The following is a 24,853-nucleotide window of genomic DNA, read 5'->3' as shown; positions in this document are numbered from 1 at the left end:
TAGTAAATTATCGCAAATTCTCTTGTGATGTCTTCATGGGCGTCAACTTACGTCACTCAAAAACGTTATGAAATAGTAAGTTGAAAACTCATACGTATGTAGCATGATCTAAAAGTTTGAGGACAAGTTGTATAAAAATTTAGCGTGAATAGTTCTCATTACCGAAGTACATCTATCTACAAAATAGTCACCTTGAACGACTATGCACTTCTGCCAACGTTCGTATAGCTTTTAGAAGGACTCCTGGAAGACAATTATCGCAACTTCCTGTAATGTTGGCATACTTAAAGTTAAGTTTAAAATCCAAAAGTTAAGATATTTAAACTAAGCCAACATTAACTGGCCGTGTAATGTCAAGTTGGAGACAAGCAAAAAAAACATGTTTCAGAAAAACATTTATTAAATATGACTAGAATTTTTGTAACATCCCCATAAAATAACACCCCCAAAATATCATAACAAAAGTGGTTCCAGTAAATAAAGGAAAAATGTCACCAATATGTCGATGTAGTCGCTGGCCAGTCTGAAGGATCAACTTGAAGACACACAAAAGGTCGCCCGGATCACACTTCAGGAATGTCCGTAATGGAAAGGCAACATTAGACAGTTCGTAGATCGGTGAACATCTCAGGTAGACACATAGGAACTCACTTCCCCGGCAATATTAATTGGCCGGACACAACACAAGTGTTTCTTCACCTGGACTCATACTAATTCCAGGACTTGGAAGATTTAGTTTCACATACCACAAAAAACCCCCGCTAGCATCGCGGGGAAACCCCCCCCCCCCCCCACACGTGAGCCGGACTAGGCTTCACGATCAAAACAACTGGGGATCGTTGAGAGAAGAGAGGACTACTGCCCTGAGTGCTGTATATATATATGTTTTATCAACCAATGAGATTCCATGCCTCGATGACGTCACCACACTAACTTCTACTTCAACCATCACTCATTTGTTTATTCCACTGCCGCGAATATTCGTACTCCTCTCCATAGCACGTGCGGTCAACAAGTGGAATTAATTCGAATCGATTAGGTGACAACTCAACTTTTTCTGAATCGACACATCGAGACATGCAATCTTCAATGGTTTCAGTAAACAGTCGCCATTAATTATGGCGTGGGGGAATTGTCGATTGAAGTGTTAGCACCAACTAGTTGACAAGTTCTACTTTTACCAGACTGGGCTTAAAGTAGGTACACTTAACTTTAAATTATTTTCTTTAAATTATCGGCTGTGGACCGAGAATAAAAATAAAATATTTATACCAACATGTAATGCCTCTAGCGCTGCTGCTTTAACTTCATCGTGGGGAGGAAGCGACTTTCATGTTGAGGATGCACGGTTCGATTGGTCAATACTCTGATAAGACAAACAAATAACATAACGTTTCATCGGACTTAGCTCCGTGTGACTTTTACCTGTTCCCAGCAAAAAAACATTTGCATGGACGCCGCTTTCTTCCATCAGGAGAAGATAAAGCTGCATCACAGAAGTTAACGAAAAATGGCTTCCAGGAGTGTTTCCAAAAGTTATACGAACACTGGCAGAAGTACATAGTCCCTCAAGATGACCTTTTGAAGGTGGATGTGCTTCGGTAATGTGAACTATTCTGGGTAAGGTTTTATACAGTTGGCCCCCCGAACTTTTGGATCGTAGTACGTACAATATATATAGGGTGTAGTTATCCTTCTCCTTTTTTAACTGCTGTATGATGGAAGAGAAAGAACAACAGACAAAAAAAGGAAAAACAAAGAGACTGTTTAATAAGCAATTGATTTTTTTTAAATGAACATATAACTAAGATTTCAGTAGTATTGTAATAATGTATGGATTTAGGTAAACTAAACATAGTTAAAAATATTAAATTATGTTGTTTAATCATTCAAAGAAAAAAAAATTAAGAATAAAACTATGAAACCGTCAACAAATTACGCAATTAAAGTGGAAAGATTGCACGTAGACATTTTTTAATCATCAAATTAAACAAAAGAGGTAACAGATAAAGTACAATATTAAATCATAATAGGAATATTTTTATACTACCACACTAATACCTGATAATGCGCTCTTAAAATGTATGGGGACAAAGATGCTCTTGTAGGAGGCGAATTTTCATTTTTAGCCTCCTGCTTGGAAAACATGAACCAACGAAGTTCTCCAACGTAAGAAATCTTGGTCAGAGGCACATACACGGAGCAAATAAATCCTTCAATAGCAACTATATCATTTGCATTAAATTCTTCGGTTGACCCCAGATGACTCAGAGCATCAAGAGTATCTTTGTCTACCGTCTTGTAAATTTTCGAAAAAGATGGTATCCCCTTCCTAGCAAAGGAACCTGTTGTATCACATCCTGATACAGCATGGAGTCCAATTCCTATCCTATTCCTATTCAGAGTCTCAACTGACTACAACTGTATTTATGTCGAGAACTGCATTCTAAGTGCCTTGCCTCCATTATTTTATATACCGATAGATGGCAGCACCATCACCGGATCGAACAGTTAATGAGAATTTAGAACTAGTTCAGGAGCTAATAGCTACCTGGTGCTAGCACCCCCAGAGGTATCGTTTCACTTGGAGGACATTGAGACCACGAGCATATTTAACGTCGCCCAGTCCCCTTTAATGACGACGGTGGGTCTTCGACCAGCGAGGATCGAACCCGAGACCCTCCGGCCCCGGATCCGGTACTCTACCGATCGGGCTACCACGGCCCCATGGAGTCCTAATATTCCTTTAGTTCTTTCGGGTCCTATTGCGGTCACAATGCTGGTTAGATCGATCATTCTTCGATTACTACCTACACCAGTCAAAAATGAGCATGGGCAGTGAAATGATTTTAACCAGAACAATGATGGTAAAAATACATCAGTGTCAGGGGAATATATATGAATACTGGTTGCCCCTTCTCTAGAAGCATGAAGACAGTGCAGTATTATTTAAACATCTGCCTCTTCATGACTGCTTTGCAGTGCAGTCACAACATCTTTTAATGATGATTTAGCATCACTTCTCCAACTAACAATTAGGTCTTTATCAATGCCGCGTGTGTCATTAAAGCTTTATCCGCCAGATAAGCTGTCAAATTATCCTTTGTTTTTATATGAGAAAGTAGGGTCCGCACCTGTATATTCTCAATATTAGTAGAACCAGTTATTTTAAACTCAATGGATGTTAACGTACTCGCCCTTTTTTTTCCGCATGGCAGATTTCAGCGAGTTTTCAATATATATGTCAAACACTAAGTGTGTTTCATCCTAATTTAAAAGAATTTCCTTGATCTTATTATTAAATTCTGCAGCTAAATCATTACATGTTTTACTAGCTCTGATTTCTTCATTGATTGTAACTCAGCCATTCCACCAATAACAGCAACAATGTAAGATTTTCTATTCATTTGCTTCGGTATTTTTGAGTATTTCATGGAGTTTGGTAAAGAATCTTTGATGCTACTGTCTACTTTTTATGAGCCACATTCCTCTAAAATCTTCATTTACTTTGGTTTGTTTTGGGACAATTTTATCGACACGTCCAAATTAAACATAGACTGTGGAAAAGCCGAAAATTCATATGCACCAAGTGCTGCTTTTAAATCAATGTCTGCTCGGCTCCTCGATACAACCAGCAAACGGGTAAATAACGATCGATCAGCATTTAACTGTAGAACAGTGCCAGCTATATTTGTCGCAACTTTCTTCATGCTATTTTTAAATAGATTTAGTTTTTCTTTCTTCATTGGAGCCCAGAAGTTCTCTTATTTTCAGTTTCAATTCTCTCTCGTTTGAAAGTGGCGTACATTTCACGGCCTCAGTTAAAAATGCTTAATACTTCTGTTTCTGTGGCTTCACTATGTACAGACTTGGTTGTTGTGTTAATAAATTCACTGCCATTATATGTTATAGGGTTTGTTGATACTCTGATGGCATTATATATAGATTGCACATCTTCATGTTGTCGCTTTCCCCTTAAACTTGCCAAATGATGATGTTTACTCTTTAACATTTCATTTAATCCAATCATTGCTTTAGTTTTATCAGAAAGCCTTGCCAGCTCTGGAGAGGTCAAAAAAAAAAAAAAAATCGCGCTAAAGTATTTTTCTTAATGAGTTATATTTAATCTTCCTCCAATTACTCTCATTCTCCTATTCTCTTGCTCTAAAGCTTCATCTGACCCTAAAGCACAAAACGGTACAGAAGACTTTTTAACAACCCAATTTCCTTCCATAAATTCATTCCAAACATTTGGATGCTTAACTTTAAGACGTTTCATATCAGTCAGGTAACATGATATCATATTTGCATAATTTGTTAAATCCAAAGCAAAGAAATAGGGAACGAAAGCTTTCAATGAAGAAATGTGTAATTCCCAATTTCCAGACCTAACAGACCGTATAAAAAGTAGTATAGTATCAACCATATGCATATATAACAAAGCAAGTTTAAATATTGGTCTTCCACTTGATTCTGTATCCTCAAAATCTTTCATTTTTTCATGTATTTTAAAATCTATTAATATCTGAATTACATTTGAGTGAAGTTCTTTTGCTTCACCATACTCTTTTTCTTGAAAGCAGTAGATTAGTTTTTGTACTTTATAATCGCATTGAAATTTAATTTCTTCATTGTGTGTATATAAGGCATCGAGATAACATTTGAATAGTGCAACCCTTAACGTAGAATGTGCTTCTATAGCCTGTCTAACACACTTTCCTGCAAGAATTTTTGACACTACAGTTTCACTGTCTAACTCAGTCAAAGTGGCGTCGAGACCTGTACCATCTAAATATAACCCAATTGCTAGCAACATAGCCATAACCGTATGTAATTCACCAGGTCTAATAATCCAATTATGGGACAAGTTTTTGTTTGCCATAAAAAGTTTTAAAACTGGTTTGTATAACCCAATATCCATGGTGACTACTGTCGGTGAATTTTCTCCTGAAATATATTTAGTTACGTCTTCCAGTTTCTGCATGAAAGAAAGTAAGCTGTGTTGATGAAAAACTTGAGCTGCAATCGATGAGAGATAATACACAAACACGAGTTTCAGTGATCTGCTGCTTTTTAACTATAGAGTTGTACGCGGACCAGTTTGGAATATGAATAACAGGTTCAGGGGACTGTTTTGCGTTTCTGGAGCGCGTTCTAAAAGATGTGAGAAAAGCTCCTCGTAAGGCGCAGTTATACAGGTTATTAGGAATTCTGTTAAACGATTACACAGTCGAACCTCGTTAAAACGAACTCAAAGGGTCCTTCAAAGTAAATTTGTCCCAACAGTAGCTCGTTTTATCTGAAAAACAATAGTGTTGAGTGTGTTAAGTGATTTTCAAGAGAAGGACTGGGTCCGCAAATGTAGTTCGCTTGAGCAGTAGTTCGTTATAATAGTGTTCGAATTAACGAGGTTCGACTGTACTAACATTTAGTGTTCTTAGCATGAAAAATAAAAGTATTTTTAACTGCGAAAGCTCACCCGAGATACTTTTAAGTTGCTAATTAGAATGTGCCAAGGTAAAAAAAAAAGTATTTATCAGAATTTTCTTTAAAAATGAGTCAATAAACAAATAAATCAAATATTTTGTTTTTAATTTATAATAAGAAGGTGAATAGAATATTTATCAAGTAAATTCACCAGAAAAATTATCACAAAATACCCAAAAATAAACTCATAATTTTAAAAACTCATCAAAGCCGCCATCTTGGATTGATGACGTCATACAGGTCGTCTGACACGAATCCAAGCAAAACACCCTGTGAGGCATAGTTATATAGACCATAAGGAATATATTAAAATTGGTCTCACAATTTGATCACGAAATTTCCCACCGAATGTAATATGCCTCCCTACTATAAGTTGCAATTGCGCGAGAGGCCCCATAACCATAGGGGCACCACAGGAGTTACAAATAAATGCTTAGGGTAAATGTTTACAACTTCTGTGATAGAGAAATAGGGCCCCAAAATGTATTTCGATGCGCCCCAAACTTGTAACTCCGCCGAAGCGATACAGAAAAGACTGCATTATTGTGGTTCATATTACAAATATCGAAATATTAAAAATTATCGTCGGTTCAATGGGAATCTAACAAAATGAAACAAAACCGGTTTCGCTATCTCATATTTGTTTCCATGGTCTCCATTTCTGCAATACATCACCAAATGATCATCTGTCTGAGACGCTATGTTAGTTTTGCATTGAAATAAGTAATTAATAGCCACAAAAAATCAGTTAATAGGCTTTTTAGAACACCCGATCGAAAACAAAAAGGGAAGTGCACAACTGGAGCGTGCGCACATCCAACATGCGAAAATTTAGCCTTCTACAGCTTACTATTTTTGAGCAGGACCGTATCCAGAAAGAGGGCCTGATGCCCCCCCCCCCCCCCCCCCCCCCCCCCCACCCCCCCCGAAACCCGAAATGTTTTGTACCGTAAAACAGAAGAAGGTTTTTCTTTTAATTCCTGATGTCAGAAAAGGAGAATAACAAAGTTTTTTTAATTCTTAATTTTGCTACTATTCAAGATTTATAATATTTTGAAGAAATACAGAAAAAGCAATTCTATTTCTCATTAGCCACAAGGTACACTTGAAATTTAGACCTTTAATTAGGACTTCCTGCTCTCTTTCCCGATTCAATTCAGGACAGTCCAGGGTCAAGGCAGGCCCCTTGTCAGTTCGGTAGACTTTTCAAGTCTACCGAACTGACTTCTGTGCACTTCCTCCTCCAGGGGCGGGCACAGAAATTTTGGGGCTGTCACAAATGCCTTTTTTGGGGCCCCTCCATATTGTTTACCTATATTTTCAACCCTAGGTTTAAAGATATTGGACCCCATTTAAGCTCGGGACCGGACCAACAGGTGTCCCTTCTCCCTTCTGTACGTTGACCCTGCCCTCCTCCCCCTAAAACTCTTATAAACTTACTGATTCCGAGCCGGGGACTCCCCAAAGGCTGGGCACCTAGTTTCCGATTAGGCGAGTATCTTGTTACCAAGATGTGCCAAATTCTGCTCCTTGATACATCCTGAGTAAAAAATGCAAACATCACGATTCTCGCGTTTTTGTTGCATAATTTTCAAAATCATTTTTGTGACTGATATGTTTCATGTCTTGCATTTATTTAATGCCGAATTCAGTATCAGGGAAATTCTTTTGTTATTGCTTGTTTTATTTTTTTTTTCTTACTTCTACTGCATACTGTTAATACCTTAAGTATGAGAAAAAAATAACACTTTACTCTTTTTCATTTTCTGCACTACTTGTGATTGAAAAAAGTTTGTTTCGAGAAATATTTCATTGCATTTATAAACTTAAGGGTGCTCTTCACTGAGAGTCTGAAAGCTTCGGATCCAATGCTAACCTACGGGGAAAGTTAAAGGTTATTTTACAATATTCCTTTGAAGTTTTCGGGTCAATTTTTTTTCTGAGTATTTTTCAAGCCTATGTCTGTGTATATTAGTTTTTACTTTTTTGATACGTCCATTCTTCGATTTTTTAAAATTCGAGAAAAAATGAATTTCTACGAAAACGAGGTACTGTTGGACCTTTCGCTCTGTAAAAAAGCTGCAAATCGTGCTATCGAAATTTTAAGAACGCCCCAACACGCAAAATATTTCCAGCTCTCTTTTGAGACTAAGTTTGAAATGATGCGACCATTTCTAAAAAAATATCGGAGTTCCAACCATCTGAAATATTTTCGAAAAAGCTCAATTTCTCTACTAAGCCACGCCCTTCACTGGTCCCCCCTTTCTTGAGGGGAAAAACCGGGTGAGGTGTATAAGATTTACGATCATTAGCGCAAACGACCGTTTCCATTTACTACTCCCCTCTTTTCCGGAGGCATTTTTCAATGAAGGAATGAATGAGTGCTTTTGAAAGTGAATCCACATGCTTGGAAACATCTTCACGACTTGATTTGTGTTTAGAAAGGATATAGTTTTTAAAGAGTGCTTCTGGAGATAATTCTTGTGAATTCTTGTGCTAAATGACCTCCTGAATCCAAATATGACCACCTTTTCCCATTCACACGTCCCGCTTTTTTGGAAATGTCGCCCGCAATTTTTTTCAGTTTTTGAGTTTCATAGCCATTATTTTTATTTGGAGGGGAAGTTATCGTTATATTATACATTAATACTTTTCTGAGGGGCTAGAGAGGTGCTACGTTTGTACGCAAGAACATATGAAGGAAATTGGTTAACTCATGGGGGGTATTACCACTTATTATATTTTTAAAATCATCAAAATCCATCCTTTTTTCTAGGGGTTTGTTTTACAATTTTTTCCCTTATTTTTTGGCATGAAACCAGAGTATAGGACTCACACCTATAAACCCTATATCCGAAAAAAAAAAAATTCACGTTGTAAATTTAAAAAAAGGAAGTATCGCATTTTGCGTAAAGTTGCATCGCAGACCTTCAGTGAAGAACCTTTTCGTGTTATTCAAATTCATTCACGGATATAATTAAGATTAAAATTATCTTAAGTATGCTTATAATATAGCATTAATGAATATTTCTATTTCTGGGGATGCACTACCCCCATTACTTTTCACAACATCAAGAAGGCATAAACAATGGAGCTGGTGCATCCAAAGAAAGATAAATATGTATATTAATGCTACTTTATAAGCAAATTTAAGGATGCTTTTCACTGAGAGTCTGAAAGCCTACGGATCCAATGTTAACCTGCGGGGAAAGTTGGATGAAGATTTTACAAATTCCTTTGAAGTTTTCATGTAAATTTTTTTCCGAGTATTTTTCAAGCCTCTATCTGTGTCGTGTACTTTTTCCTTTTTTGAAATATCCATTCTTTGATTGTTTAAAATTCGAGAAAAAATGAATTTCGTTGAAAGAGGTGGTAGGTACTGTTTGATATTTTGCTCCATAAAAAATCTGGCAAAATATTTCCAGCACTCTTTTGAGACTTTGTTCGAAATAAAGCGACCATTTCTAAAAAAAAAAAAAAAAAAAAAAAAAAAAAAAAAAAAAAAACCGAGTCCAAAACCGTATTCTAGATACTTACTAGATATTTGGATTCTATTTTTGTCTATATTATACTATGTTACTACAAATGTAAACGCATAAAATGCTTTCCACAGCTCAACAAACATTTTTGAAAATAATTTCTCGAGCCAAACTCGTAAAAAATTCTTTACAAGGTATGTACACATTGATCATGTAATTCATAATACAGTGAAATCCAGTAACAATGAACTTCAAAATCGGGACTGAAAACTTATTTGGTTGAAACGGGTACTTCGTTATACTGATATACGTTGTAACAGGATTTCACTGAATTTTTCTTTTGAAGACTTTCTAAGGAGAAAAATGATACATACCTGCATTTCTTTAAAGCATGAATGAGTATAAAAAAATTGTTTTAAAGCAGGGTTGGGTTCCCAGGGTCGTGACCCCAAATGGGGTCGTGTAGCGTTTCTTCTTCGGTCGAAACATTATTCCTACCACAGTATAGTTGGGGGTGGATCGAATCTAACATAGCAGTTTTGTAATGTAGGATCTAACGTAGCTTTCACAATGTTGCCAGGTTAGGTCCACACCTTGCGATACTTTACTGACATGTAGGCTACGTGATCACAGGTCCTTTACTTAGTCAAAAAAGGGTCGCAACGTGCAAAAGATTGGGAACCACTGGTTTAAATTTACAGATAATTAGAGAACTGATGGGGGAAGGGGGAGAACACTGACCATTTTGTTTTTAACTGGATGAATACACCATGTTCTAAGAATCTTTCGGTAGTCGTGTTACACTGAAATTTTCATAAGCTCAGACAAATAATTTGTCTGACGTCTAAAACATTTCCCCGAAACCTAAGGTTTTTCAATTTTAGCCGATCTTTATCAATATATATTTGTGTGTATGCACTGTGCAGTCGCATCTGTTCATAGTGAAGTCTAAGGAACCGAATAACAATTTCGTATATAGCCTCAATTTCGCTATAAAAAGGTAAACAACAAGAAGGGAACTGAACCATAAATACAATACATACGGCTTGAATATTAGTACGAAAAACCAAATTTCTAGTTGAATTTTAATTCAAAGTGTCAAAGGTCAAAGTTTTTTAATATCCTGGATAAAAAAACAAATACATAGCCACAAGTTTTCAATCAAGCAATGCATTTTCTACACTTATAATTTACATCTTTTACTTGTGCTTTTAAGACGTTGTTTTTGACTTTTATCTATTTCTTGCACAAAGCTCATGCTTTTCAAAGTGCATATTTTATTTACAATTTACACATTTAAAAATTGAAGCTATTTTGGAACACCCGATTTAAAATGGTGTTAAAGCTTCATTGAAACATTATCATTATTTAATATTATTCATAAATGGGGGAAAAAAATTCAAAAAAAAAAAAATTAATACCAAACAGAAAAGAAAGAAACATTTAGCATCCAGCCCATAGCTTTCATTTGAATTTTGACGTCTTGAATTTAAATTATGTTTTTCACAATCACGAATTGTGGTAGAACCCTACTCGTTGGGTTTCTTATTTCTACAAATGGTTCCTATCAGAATTATATTTGTAAAAGTCATGATTTGAATACAAGACGTCTACATTCAAATGAATTCCAGGGGCTGGATGCTGGACGTTGTTGACTGAATGCTGTTTTTGTCTGAAAAGTATTGTGTAAAATCGAGAGGGTCGGGAATAAGTAAAATCGATGGCGGGGACATGAACTTCACCGCCCAGGAGGAGGGACATGCTCGCGAAGACACGTGGAACAGACGAGTTTGCATTAAAAGAATAGAAAATTAAAGTCGAAAGAACATCAACTACGGACAAGTGAAAACAATAACCAACTGTGGTCGCTCAAAAAAAGAATATATTTGGTCTTGGTCAAGCAATAAGGTATTCGAGGGCGAATGATTGGTATTAGTCTCACGCAACTTTGCGCACATCTCTCAACTTTTGTTGATTTTAAATGTTAAAATTTATTGACATAGAAATTACACTATTTTAATGTAAAAACGTGCAAATTAAATTACACTTGTTTCGGGGTTATTAAGAACATCTTTATCAATAGAGATAGATACATGTGTTTCTGCCTTTTACATCATTCAAAAAGTTTTTATTGGGCCTGACAGATTTCTCTTCCACGTTCTGGAGTTATTTGAGTTACCCTAATTTTGCTAACAGTTTAAAATTTCTCCGGGAAGTCGAGAAGAGATCAAAAAAAAAGAAAAAAAAAAAGAAAAATTAGAAAAATTAGAGCAATAAATGTTAGTACACTCAACAATTTATAAATTATGCTTCATGAATACTTTTATACAAAAAGAGAAAAATTAAATTGAAATATTTTTAAAATTTAAAGGATAGTATACTAATGTGTGTGATTTGCAAATGTGGAATTATATTTTCAATTCTGATATTTTTTTCTGAATATAAATTACGTATGTAAGACATTGTTCACATTCTTACAAGCAAACAATTGACGTAAATAGGGAATATTCCACGTAATTGTTACGATTGTTTGATTGATTGCAATAGTTTGCATCAATGAAAGCTTGATTGAGTGCAGCTATCAAGTTTAAGACTTCGTTTGCACGAAGCTGTCAACATTGTGTGGTAATAAAGAGGTTTCATTTAATTTCGAAATGCGAACATGAATGAATTTTCTGAAAATTATGCTTTTAGCCGTTGCTTTTCTCACCATAGTATCCGCAGAAAGGAAAGCATTTCTGATTATGTTTATTGTTATTATTACTATTTTGAATCGCAGAAAGCAATGCATAACTAATGTAACCAAAAATTGAAAACCGTTAGGAAAAAAAAAGACCTGAGAAGAAAAAAAAAAATCAAAAGTTTTAAAAAGTTATTCTATTCCTCCTAACATTTTGCATTTGAATAAGTCGAAGTACATTGTTCCAAGTGTACTGCAAGTAAACTGCAGCTTGTATTTTTAATTTAAGTGCATTATTGCAAGTAATTCCCTGTTGCTCGTGTAATTCCACCCACGAAATGTATTTTCAAATGTTCTCAAACATCATATAACTGCTGCTTCGAAAATACACTTCAATAAAAGACTTACCAACTACTTATTATTATAGCCTGTTGCACTTTTCGTCTAATGCGTAAATTGCATTCTTTAATTAAACATCAGACAAGAAACTAATTAGCTTTATGAACGAAATAAGATTCGGACGTGGCAATTGAAAACATCGTTTAAAAAAAAAAAAAAATAAGACAATCGTTTTTCCTGTTCAATTTATGATAAATTTTCTTTTCATTCATAAATTTTTCATGAATATAAAATCTGGGAACGCATATCCAAAAAAAAAAAAACTTTGTTTCAAAAATTACGGCAGACCCTTTGGTACTGACTTTATTTTCTGTTCTGTTCAACCTTCGCATCGGTACTGTTCAAGTGGGGTTTCGGCCGCCAGCTAATTTCCTTGATTGCTCTTCACGACGGGGGTCATTTAGGGGTTTCTTTCCCTCCAGAACAATGTCAGCTGTGACAGGTCACGTGTTCCTGCCTTACATCGATTACCGTCCACTCCATTGGCTGTTGAAGTGTCAATCACTTGATTCAGGTTCACGCCCATCGTTCAAGGAAGAAAGTCATTTACACCCTAACTTCAAAGTTTTCCCTCACTGAAGAGCAGCCTTAAAACGAGTGTGTCTTACAAAGTTATAAGAGCTTCAAATAATTTCAACTGTTCGAGAGTCTTTGAAAATTATTTAAGTTTTTGAAATTCCTTGAAAAGTTCTTCAATTTTGTATCATATCAAGAAAATAAAGTATGAATTGTCCAAATGACCAGAATATTACTCTTCCGTTCTTATTTTTTGCATGTCTACACTATTTCTTTTAAACTATTTTGTACAATTTTCATACTGTAGGGCATTTAATGAAAACAAGTGGGGGTAGGGGGAGTGATCAAAAACAAACTATGAGCAGATGACGGGGTGCTTCTCTTTTCTCCTCTCTCGTTTTTTCTCTCTGTCCATTGTTTTCCATGATTTGTCGAGCAAGCAATTTTTATTTTGTTTGATCTTGATTGGCAAAAGAATGTATAACTTTTAAAAAACTTTGTTTGCCTATTTTTTTTCATATTTTCGTTGTTTCAATTACCTAATATAAGGCCCCAAAATACAGATTTTTTTTTTTTTTTCAAAAATTTCTCGGGGGGGGGGGGGGGGGTAGAAACCCCCGGACCCCCTGAAATTATGGATGTTCTACATCCGACTTAAAGGGACACTCTCCTGTTATCTTTACCACTACAAGGTGAATAAGAAAAATAATAAGAAATTAAAATAAAATAACAACAGTCCAAACAGTGGAATCATTAAAAATCGAGACAAAACGTCTTCTATGTTAACATTTTTATGCGTTTGGTGTGTCTATATATACTATATGTGTGTGTGAGTGTGTTAGGGCAATGTGCTAATCCGGGCCCCTCCCGAAAAAAATTTCTGGATACGGCCTTGTTTTTGAGTTATAACTTATGAGAGATACATACGTACATCCAGTCGCAAGAAACAACGCAATAATTAACTTGTTTGGTACCTGAATGCAGTATTAAAATCTCTTTCAGGGGTGACTAAAATAGAAATTCATACTGAAATTTAAGTAAACAATTTTGTATGAAAACAATAACTCCTTTTACTTTGTATTAAAAAGTAAAACAACAAAGGTCCTTTTTTTTTCAAAAACATCGGCCAATTCCATCGGCTTTTCGATGTTTTTAAGGCCGATGGGCCGATGTTTCCTGCAAGTTAGCATCGGCCGCCGATGCCGATGGCTAAATTGTTGAACCATCGGCGCCGATGCATCGGTCGAGTCCTAGTTGTTTGCATGAAGGAAGTAGACATAAACTTCCAAAAACAGAATTAGATGTTTATCTCAATGTAAACCATTGAAAGTAACATAAAATATGCAACAAATTACGAATTTTTAAAAATTAATTTTCTAGAGAAGCAAATTTTTAATGCAAGCATCCTTTAATGTGCAAAAGAAAAAAAAAATATAATTAATGGCATTGGCCTATGATCGGCGAATGTTGAATTTTGTTATTTTGCATTATATGGTATGCCGATCAATGCAACAAGTTAATCATATTTATGCTGAAAAATAGCTTTGTAATTTGCTCAACATTTTTTGTGTTATATACTAATAAAATAAAAAGTTATAAACCAAAAGTAGATGCTAAAAAATTGCTGCTTGACTACAGCAAAACTCGAATATTAACGCATGACACGCGACATCGAAGAACCGTTAAAATAAGTTGAAAGTACTTAGTTTTCAAAAAGTAGTAAACCAATTAAAACAAGTTTGAACAAAGTGTTTGAAAAACATAAAATTTTGAGAGAAAGAAGAAAAAAAAAAAAACAATTTTTTTACAATATTTTTATTTTTTTTTAATCTAAAGGGAAAAGTTTTTCAATTCTTCTGCATTGGGGTAGCTGCTCTAAACAATTTTAATTATTTTTAAAATATTGCTTTTTAAACTTAATTTTGAATGAAGTGAGTTACCTGGAATTTTCTAAAAATCAACCTGGAAAAGTCTGGGAATTTTATTTTAACACCAGGTGTGTAAACCCTGTATGGTTCTATCGCAATTTGTGATTGGGGGAAACGTAATTAGAATTTGAGACGCCAAACTCAAATATTTTTTTCCTTTTTGGCAGCCCGACGAAGTAGAAAGTATGCGTTTGGGACCAGGTGGACGAGGTCTCCAGAGCTGGGGTAGAGGCAGCAGTGGGGGCAACAAGACTAGTCCTGCGGAAGAGAAAGCTTCAGCAGCCCTTACGACGAACAGGTGAGTTATTTCTTTTCTAAATAAATATCTACCTTAGAGCCAGAAGGACATAAGCCAAAAAATTGTGATTTTCCATTTGTTAGTACATTGTGCAGGAAAAGCTTTTCCTCATCAAGCCATGTGAATGTAATTCTTAAAGAATCCTCGGTTTTTTACCAGGGTTCAAAGAGCGTGCGTCCCATCCTTTGCATGTGCCAGAAGAAAGTTTTTCCACTCTTCTGTAACTTACGTCCTTCTGGCTATGATGTACAGATATTTAAAAAATAGCAAATTTTTAACTCAAATAAGCATTTACAATTAATGTAGAAAGTGCAATTAAATATAAGATGATAAAATATAATACTCATAGAAATAAAGCATTTCCCAATGCTTCCCCCCCCCCAATTTTAGCTATTTTGCTTTAAAAGAATTAACTCTACCTGTACCCCATTTTAGCATTTTGTGTATTTTTATGTCCTGAAAGTTTAACCTAATCTTGTTATTGCAGTAATTTTGTCTAAATTTTTGAAAACATTTTTGTTTCACAAAATTGTACATTTCATTTGGTGTGAGATTTCTGGAATTGCTTTTGAAATCAAATAACAGATGTATGTCATACCATTCATGGTTCCAATCTTTTAATTTTTGAATGACTTAAATTTAAAGCTTTTTTTTTCATCCTTATTTTTCTATTTTCACATTTTCTGAATTCTTCAATTAAGAATGCATGCATTAGTACCCATAAAACAAGCTATAGCACTTTAAAGCGCTCTTGGTTTATAGTTAAGTTTTTAATTTGATATCAAATATTTAGTATAAACCCTGTTAGACTGACTTAAGTTCTTCCTCAGGTATTCTGCGTTAGCTGATCAAACTTTGACACCAAACTTTGAAGGCCGACGGGGATCCCAGAGGTATGTATCACATGCTACATTATGCTTCTGATTTGATTTTAACTGTAGTTGGTTTAAAACGTGGAATACTAAGAATAGGTTGCTGCTATGCACATTATCAAATCTCAAATTAATTGAATTTTTGTTATTTTTTTTTACTGTAGATGCAGTTAAGGCACTAGGTAACATAATATCTTACTTAACATTAAACAAAGAAGATTATTTCCATAATAGTTTAAAATCTACTTCGAAACATTCACATCTTTATCTTAACATAATATTTAAACTTCATTTTCCCAAAAGTTGATCAAAATCGGCTGTGCGTAGTAGTTTTTTCTTTGCAAACTTGTATTTCATACCAAGTGTAACTTTCAAGTTTTTTTCCCTCCTCATCTTAGAAGTCTCTGGTCCCTTCTTCAGGCTCAAGCCCAGGCCAACAGGTGTCCCTTCTCCTCCCTTTGCAAACCTCTATCGGCAAACACATCTTACTAAGCCTTTACAGTGGTATTCGCGCAGTTAACACTTTTTTCCTTAGTAATTTGTAGATACGACTTTTATACCTTAGTAAAGCAGCATATTTAATAATGTAGCAGTTTATTGTAACACAGAATATTAAAATTAGTTTACAATTGAATAGTTGATACAGGTTGTTAATAAAAACTAACACAACTTTGCATAATTGTTAAAGTAAATATTCAGCTTTTTCTATTTAAATTTTTATTTAAAATGCAAATTCTAAAAATAAAATGCATGTAAAATATTCATATCTAATTCTTTCATGCAAAAAAAAATGCATTTCATTCTACCTCTGCCAGTAATATTTTTATTTAAGTGTCATCTGCTGTCAATTATTTTCATGCTCGGACACTTTCTTTGAATAAATGTCCGGAGTTTTGAAAATGGCATCTTTCAGAAGTAAGTAGATTCTGTTCAATTTGTGTTAAAATAAAGCAAAACAGCTAAGTCCAAAGAAAACAGATGATTTTCAGTATTGTTTAATGATACATGGAGCACGTTTTACTAAGCTATTTTTACCGTATCTGTGCAAATATCTCTAAAAATGCCTAGTAAATGTCACTTACGGTAAAAATAGCTTAGTTTATGAAAAGGTTTTGAAATGAAAATTTGTCGTAACTACATTTATTACTTTTAAATTAAGATTTTTGCAAAAATACTCTCTTACAGTTTTTAGATAAGTTATTTACAAAACAACTACCGCAAGTTGAGTATTTAATTAAGTCATAAATCAAAGAAACGAGTTGTGAAACTTTAATCAATTTCTCATTTTGAGCTCTACTGCAGATACATCTGTGCTTAGCATGGCAGTACACAGAAGCTCAATATACTAACTTGGATAACATTCAAACTATTAAATATTATAAGGCCTGAAAAAAGTGTAGGTTTACAGCAATTAAAAGTACTTTAAGCTGTAGTAATTTATAATAGCCTGCTCAAAAGATCAAAAGGTGACAGTTGTAAAATAAAATGGCTATAATTTCAATTTTTGAAACATTAATGGAATGCCATTTATTGAAATTAATCAGTAAAGTATAATTTTTAAACATGGGAGTAAAAAGTTGGTGCCCTTTAACCTGTTTTATTAATTGTTTTTCTGCCAGGTCTGCAGCTTCCAGTCGCGAATCTAGTCGAGGGCGTAGTGGGGCTGCGCAGCCACCACCCATTCGCAAGACTTCTTCCACTTCGAAGGAACGGGAGAGTCTTCTAGAAACAGTCAAAGGACTAGCCAGGACTGGTCAACCTGCACAAGAGTCGAGGACAGTTACACAGGCCACGGAACCCTCAGTCAAAAGAGCACCACTGGTCGAAGAACAGAGGAGTCATATGAATGGCAAAGTGACTGAAAGAGATGGTGAGTAAAGTTAAGTTGTTGTGTTGCCAAGCATTAAAAAATGTTATTTGTCAATATACGTATTAGAACAGAATTTCTAAACTGTTTTTGACACACAGACAAATAGAAGTTAATAAATTCCAAACCAGGGATCGTTTTTTATCGAAAAGATATATTATGTTAAAGGAAATGTTATATTGAGATTTTGAATATGATCTACTTACAAACCTTATGATAAACAATGCATCAACTCAATTTCAACTATGTAGAATAAGTGAGCCCAAGTATAATTGGACATCAGAAGGGGTAATAAGTATACCCCAAAGCAGAATACTACTAAATTTGCAACATACGTCGCCGAACAGATGCCTGAGCTGCAGAACAATTCTGTTCAAATGGGAGAGGAAAACTCTGACGAATTTTCTGCAAAAATTCTACATATTTCTGTTAAATTTCTGCAGAAACTGCAGATTTTCTACAAATATCTTCCAACTCAAGATAGAATTATGCGGAAGTTTTGCAAAATTCTTTAAATTAGAAGAAAATCTAAAATTCTTGCAAAATACAATTCAGCAGGAAGCACTGGGAAAATGTTAAATTGATAAATCATTTGCAGGAACTTGAGATTTACTTTGAACTTAATGAAATCTGCAGATTTTGTATAAAATTCTACCTTGAGTTAGAGGATGTATGAAGAAAACCTGCAGCAGAAATTTCATATTCTAAATCCGAAAAAATTCTGATTTTCATAGCGTTTTTGGTTCGCCTTTTCCTTATTTTTCCCGATCAATCTTCATCCACTGCAATTTTCTCCATAAACGTATGTTTTGGATGCATGCCAACATTGAATAGGTTCGCGATTTGTGGAAAAGGTCACGATGGTTGCTTGTGTATACAATGCTTGGTCAAATGATTCTATGTTGCAGAACATCAAGTATTCTGCTTTGGAGTATGTACACGGGTGCAAGACCTTCCGTCTCAGGACGGATTTCCGTCCTGGAGAAAATTTCCAAGACGGAGGTCGGGACGGAAAGAAATTCGATGACTTTCCTTCAGTTTTTACTTTAAAAAGAAAAATTATGTTTAAAAAATATGCTTTAATTACTGAACCGTTCCATAACTACGCATTTACATCGACACTCTCTCGATTTTCAACCATAGGCTTGTTTTGTTTGCAACGTGCTTTTGGAAGGAGAGGCTTTTAGACTCGCTCCATTATTTCCAACTCACTGCATTGCAGACCGCAAAGTTGCTCATTATTCTCACTGATTTATCTAATCGTCTTTATTTGAAAATTTAGCCTTTTCTCTTTCCATTTTCAATCACTCTTTCGTTTTTTTTTTTCCCTCAAAAAATGTCTTAGAGTTGAATCTAAACTCCCGATTGAGAGTGATTGCCGACGGGGGAAATGTTTACGCCACAACATAGCGCGTCCACACACCAGGCAAAACAGGAACTATCAGGGACTTTAAAGATTTTAGTGAAAATAGGAATTTCGGAAAGACTTGGGGAAAATTTTTGAGCTTGTTTTGAAACACCGATGGGCAACTGTTCCTGCATTTTCAACATGTTTCTGGTAAAATATTCTTGGACTTGAGGAATCACTAAATTCTAATGTTTTCCAATCTAACACTCGCTAGAATGGAAATATGAGGGGAGGGGGGGGGGGGCGAGAGAAAGAAAAGGAAACGAGAAAAATAATGGCAACACGAATTTGCGAAAAAACTCTGCTCTTGCAAAGAGAGTGAGTTCGCAAATTAGCCCACGATACTGAGGTCTTAAAACATTGGTATTTTTGGACAATCTAAAACGAGGGAGTGGGTGGCTACTCAAGGGATCCAGAATAAAATATCGAAAAACTGAATTGAAAGTCGTTTTGAAGCTAGGAGTGGTTCGGGATTTTCCCCACTGCAAACTCTTAAAAATTTAAAAGTCAAAAATGTTGAGACTGTCTTTAATGGTGTGGGGAGGTTTTAAAAAAAATCGGAAATTGGAGTCTTAAAAACACTAATTTAGGCAATCTTTGGTGAATTACTGAGATGGTTTTGGTGTTCTAAACGGAAAATGTTTTGTAGCTGATGTATTAAAAACTGTTTGAGGCTATACTTAAGTTTCATAAGAGAAAGGGAACTTGGGACCCTCTCCCGAAAAGTGTTTGTAATTGAAGTCTTAAAACTTTTAGGCTGTCTTTGGCAATGTCAAGGGGGAGGGGGCTCTGTTTAGGCGAAATTCCGAAACTGGGGTCTTAAAAGCGCAACTTTAGACCGTCTTGGGATTCGGGGTTCCCCTTCCCCGAAAAAAATTCGAAGCTGAAGTATTCAGAACTCAGCTTTAGGTTATCTTTGGAGACTAAGGTGATAAATAGGGGAAATCGCAAATTTAAGTCAAATTTAGTGAACTTAGGGGAAGAAGTTCGGGGGGGGGGGGGTTCTGCCCCGAAAATTTCTCTATGCTGAAGTATTAAACTGTTAATTTGGCTATTTTTGAGTAAGTTAAGAGTTAGGGAATTCGGGGGTCATTCTCGGAACATTTTCGAAATTGAAGTATTAAAACTTCGGGTTATCTCTGGTGATGTAGGGAGGGGAGTTGCTCTTTCAATAGAAAAATAAATCTTAAACACAAACTTATACTGCTTTAATAAACACAAAAGGAGGGGGGGGGTATTCCGCCGCCCAGCCCGAAATATTTCTGTTTCTGAAATTTTAAGAGCTCTGTTTTGGGATATCTTTAGATAACTTAAGGGGGGAAGGGAGTTGGAAGCTTCTTTCAAAAAGTTTCCGAAATAAAAATATTAGAACTTTTAGGCATAAGTCATGTATATAGGTAAGGGGGGTACTTTTCCTAGAAAAAAAAAAGTATTAGAAACTGAAGCCTCTTAAAACTCAAATTTGGGATATTTGTGGTAAATTCAGAAGAAGGGGTTCGGGAGTTCTCTTTCGGAAATTTTTCGAAGCTGAAATATTTAAAATGCCACTTTAGTCTGTATTTGATTGATTTAAGAGGGATGTGAGTTGGCGGCCCTCCCTGGGGTAAGGATTCAGTTACCCTATTGATTTTTTTTAAATTAATGAATATTGGAAAGTATACCTCGTTTAAAAAATGTATCTACTTCACTGAAGTGTTTTTTTTTTAATGGCTAATTTCACCACCTGCTATCTTACGAAATAATTTATTTCCAAACTAGCAAATGTACCCGGCGTTGCCTGGGTTAGTAATAATTGTAAGAAACAATCGCTACTTTCTTTCGTTTTCTGTTTTAACTGAAAGAACTCAAAACACACCGCTTTGATGTGATTAAAAATCGAGCTTCTTCCTTACCCATAAAAGTAAAATAGCAATAAGTGTAAAGAACCAACGAATATTCATTTAGAAGTGAAAGCACGAATTTAAGCATATTAAAATTTTGAAGAATTTCCAAAATATGATCTAACAAAAAACAAAGATCACTAAAAAAACCGTGCGTGTGCTTCATTTAATTAAATAGTACACACACACACACACAAAAGAAAAATAAAAGCTCTGTACTATAAGCTTTAACTGTGAACTAAAGCTCTCCTACCCTCAAGTGCGAAAAGTAGAGTTTCCAAATGTTTAAATGACTTTAAACTCATGTTTGCTCCGGGGAAGCCTTGATGCAAAATTTTCATTATGATTACGTTTAATATTGCTGTTGTTAGGCAACGAATTTTTGTAACAATGGCTTTTATGTTTAATCACATAGAGTAAAGAAATTACATAGAGAGGCCCTGCTATACTAAGAAATTGAAGCCGGAAGTTGCAACGCTGTATCCAAAGATCCTTAGCTTCTTGCTAAGTATTTTATGATACATCTTGATTCCTAACTATCCATTACTGAATCTCAATTGGTTGTTAATTTAAACTTAGATATTGTTGCAAGTTTATGGAGCACGTTTCTGAAATTGCATTAATACATGAATTAAAATGCAAACCAATCCGCCAGCTACTTTATACGGTCTCTTTGTGAGATTGGTGAAAACTACTCGCGAAGCGATCACGTTATCATAACCCCCCTAATCATTGCACCGCTGTACCCACGATTCCGGCTTCAATTTCATCTCCTTTTTACCATAGACAGTGCCTCTCTATGTATATTTCTTTACTCTACACATGGTGTGTAACTATCTATGGTGAAAAAATGGTTAAAATCCCTCCAGTAGTTTTGAAGTTTACCCCGGACATCCGGACAGAGATTAGACCTTTATGTATAAAGATAAGGATGCAACTCCTAAGAAAGCAATTAATCTCATGCTTGCTCCAGAGAGGCCTTGAATCGAAATTTACATTATGATTACTTTTAATATTGCTGTTGTTAGGCAACGAATTTTCCTAACAATGGATTTTATATTTAATCACTAGCCGCCTGCGGCGACCAGCTGGTTCGCCTTCTTACTCCATTCACCTTTCTATGCAAGCAGCCGCCTACGGCGGCTGTTTGGCTAACTTGTCATTTACCTTTTTACTTCAAGTTTGCCGCCTTCGGTGGCTGTTTAAATAAATTTGGCAGCAGTATTAATCAATCCATCTCTATCTTTTTTTGTGCCATTCACATTTTTACGCCGAGATTGACGCTTTCGGCGGCTATCTACCTTTACGATCTATCTCTAAAATTTCTTATCCATCTCTATTTATTTTAACCTCCCCGCTCATTTCCTAATAAAAACAAAGATTACTTAAATAAAAAAGCGGTTTTTTGAGTGAAGCAAAAAAAAAAAAAGTTATCCCCGAAATTCCCCGTAGTGTGCCAAAAGTAACAAAGTAAAGTAAGTGACAAAGAAAAAAAATATCGCTGTTTTTCTTGAGTTAAATGCGCACAACTATGAAAACTAACGCAATATAGATAGAACAAAACGTCCAGCTTGGGGGGGGGGGAGAATGAAAAAAGAAATAAATGCAATCCTTAAATTAAAAAAAAGAAAAGAAAAAAAAGCAAGCGCTGCTGGAAAAACACGTGGTCATCACGTCATAAAATTAGAAGTAAGCTATAGAGTTTAAAAAAAAAAACATTGTTTGCGATTAAGTATCCGTCGTAAATATCGGATCGAAATCCAAGTAGTGACGTCAGAGGCATAAAAGATTGAAGAACGCTTTTTTCGATGCGTGGAAAGACATGATGTGTTCAGCATTAAAAAAATTGTAAAAAAAAAACTATTGCGTATTTTTAAGAACTTTTTTCTTTTGAAGAGGGCTAAATGTTTTTACTATTACCAACTTAAATTTTAGAAATGAGGCTTTGATACTTCTCGCAGGATGATATTAGAAAAATATAAAACCCAGGAAAATGCAAATTGAAGGTTTTTCAAAAATTCATAAAAAATATAAAAATTGCGCTATCTTCAAAATTTTTTCATTCATCATATTTAAAATTAAATTTCTAACACTATAGTACAAAAAATATTTGTGTGGTGTGATTGTTTCGGGATCTGCGAGGTAAAAAGTACTAAAAAATACAAAAAAACACATAAAACATTAAATAACTTTTTTTCTAATTAAAATATCAAAAATCGAAGCCCGAGGTGCACATCTTCGGCGGAAACTGTACCTGTATACCAAATTTCATCTTTCTAGGCCTTACCGTTTCCGGGGGAAGCGCGCCACACACACACACAAACATCTTATTTTATTATATGTATAGATTCAATGGGGAAATTGCAGAAATTTGCTGTTTTCCACCATAACTTTTTAAAACTAAGTTTTTAAGGAACAAATTATAGCCTAAGTTGTTCCCCGATTATGTAGCTATCTATGGTGAAAAAATGGTTAAAATCTCTCCAGTAGTTTTGAAGTTTACTCCGGACATCCGGACAGAGATTAGACCTTTATGTATAAAGATGAAGACTATGGGAGAATGGTGCCAGTTTATTATCATTAGTCGCCCATACCCTTCCCCACCTTTCCTTTTCTGGTTAAATTGGCACTAACTTGAGTAGACTTTCTGATCAGAATTCATTTATGTTGCAAAAGTGAAAAATCTTATGTCCCAAGCGGTTTTATTGCTGCAATAAAAATGTTTGCGATTGGCAAAACACTAACGGCGGGGAGCCCCGAACGCTTTTAGCCCTATCCAACATCGTCTACAATTGCGTTTTTGGAACTTCAATTTCGAAATATTGCTGAAGGAGAGTTCCTGAACTCCATCCCTTCGATAATGCATTCAAAAAGCGTATTAACGTTATGAAAGATGGAGTACAAAAACTTCAATTTCGAGGATAGTCCAGAGTGCCCCCCCCCCCCTCTAATATTTTTGAAGGTCGCCTAATATTGTGATTTTGAGGCAATCAGTTTGAAAAAAATGATTTTAGAGAGTCCCTGAACCCCTCCTTTCCCTGAACTTTATCGAAATGGCGTACTATTGCGTTTTTTGGACTTCAATTTGAAAAAAATTCTGGAGAAAAACCCCCCAAGAGTCCCTGTTATTGGCGGCTTTTAGGTTTTTGGAATTACAATATCAAAACGCTTAAATATTACAATCTAAACTAAGTTCGTGTTGTTAGAAAAGTCGAAAGCTTAAAACTGAAATCAGATTCCAAAACTGGCATTGTTAAAATCTACAACATTTACACACATAAATTTTTCCTTAAGCCCGCATGCTTGAGGCGGGGGGCTGAAAATATTTTCCGTCTTGAACACATCACCAAACTTGCACCCATGAGTATGTATATTTAGTAATGATTATACATAAACAAATGAACATTTCAGAAAAATAGCAGAAATTTATGAAAAGTAATCAAGAAATTGATATAAAATATGCTTTGAATAACTGGTCTCAAGCAGTATCTCTTGAATACGTTTGAAATTTTTCTAGTGAGTCTGTCCTATTTCTGTTTTTGTTTGACATTTTTCAAAAACATGTTTTGAGGGCATTGGTATGGTTTAATTAAATTTCTCTTTGGTTTATTTAGTGCACTGTGTTAAATGGATATAATTGCATGGATAACGAACTGAATTTAAATGGTTTTAACTAAAACTCTTCCTCCTAAAAGCCTATTTTTAACTACAGTATTTCATTTATTTTTTATTAATATTTTGGCTACAGTATGTTAGGGGCCTTTCAACTAGAAAACTTATTTTCTTTATATCTATCTCAGAACCAGAGATATGCAAGTCCAAAAAGTGTGGTTTTTTGTTATTAGTGCATGTAGAAACCTATTCCGCGTCGAGCCATGTGAACATAATTCTTAAAAAAAAAAAAAAAAAAAAAAAAAAACTCATTTTTTTTTATCAGCATTAAAAGAGCGCGTCCCATTTTTTGCATGCTCCAGAAAAGTTTTTCTTCTCTAATGTAAAGTTATCAAAATGTGGCTTACATCATTCTGGCTCTGAGGTA

The 24,853-nt window shown here is 35.0% G+C and overlaps 1 protein-coding gene across 1 annotated transcript in view; it reads left to right on the top strand.

Moving 5' to 3' along the window:
- Nucleotides 1–24,853, top strand: part of LOC129233810 (eukaryotic translation initiation factor 4 gamma 3-like) — a 126,481-nt gene that overhangs the window by 77,787 nt on the left and 23,841 nt on the right. Inside the window, 3 exon segments of the mRNA XM_054867785.1 lie at nucleotides 14,657–14,787; nucleotides 15,618–15,680; nucleotides 17,279–17,529. Coding sequence (XP_054723760.1) covers nucleotides 14,657–14,787; nucleotides 15,618–15,680; nucleotides 17,279–17,529 — 445 coding nt within the window.

Source organism: Uloborus diversus, unplaced genomic scaffold (assembly GCF_026930045.1).
Source record: "Uloborus diversus isolate 005 unplaced genomic scaffold, Udiv.v.3.1 scaffold_75, whole genome shotgun sequence".
Lineage (NCBI taxonomy): Eukaryota > Metazoa > Arthropoda > Arachnida > Araneae > Uloboridae > Uloborus > Uloborus diversus.
This window is presented reverse-complemented; position numbering and strand designations above follow the sequence as displayed.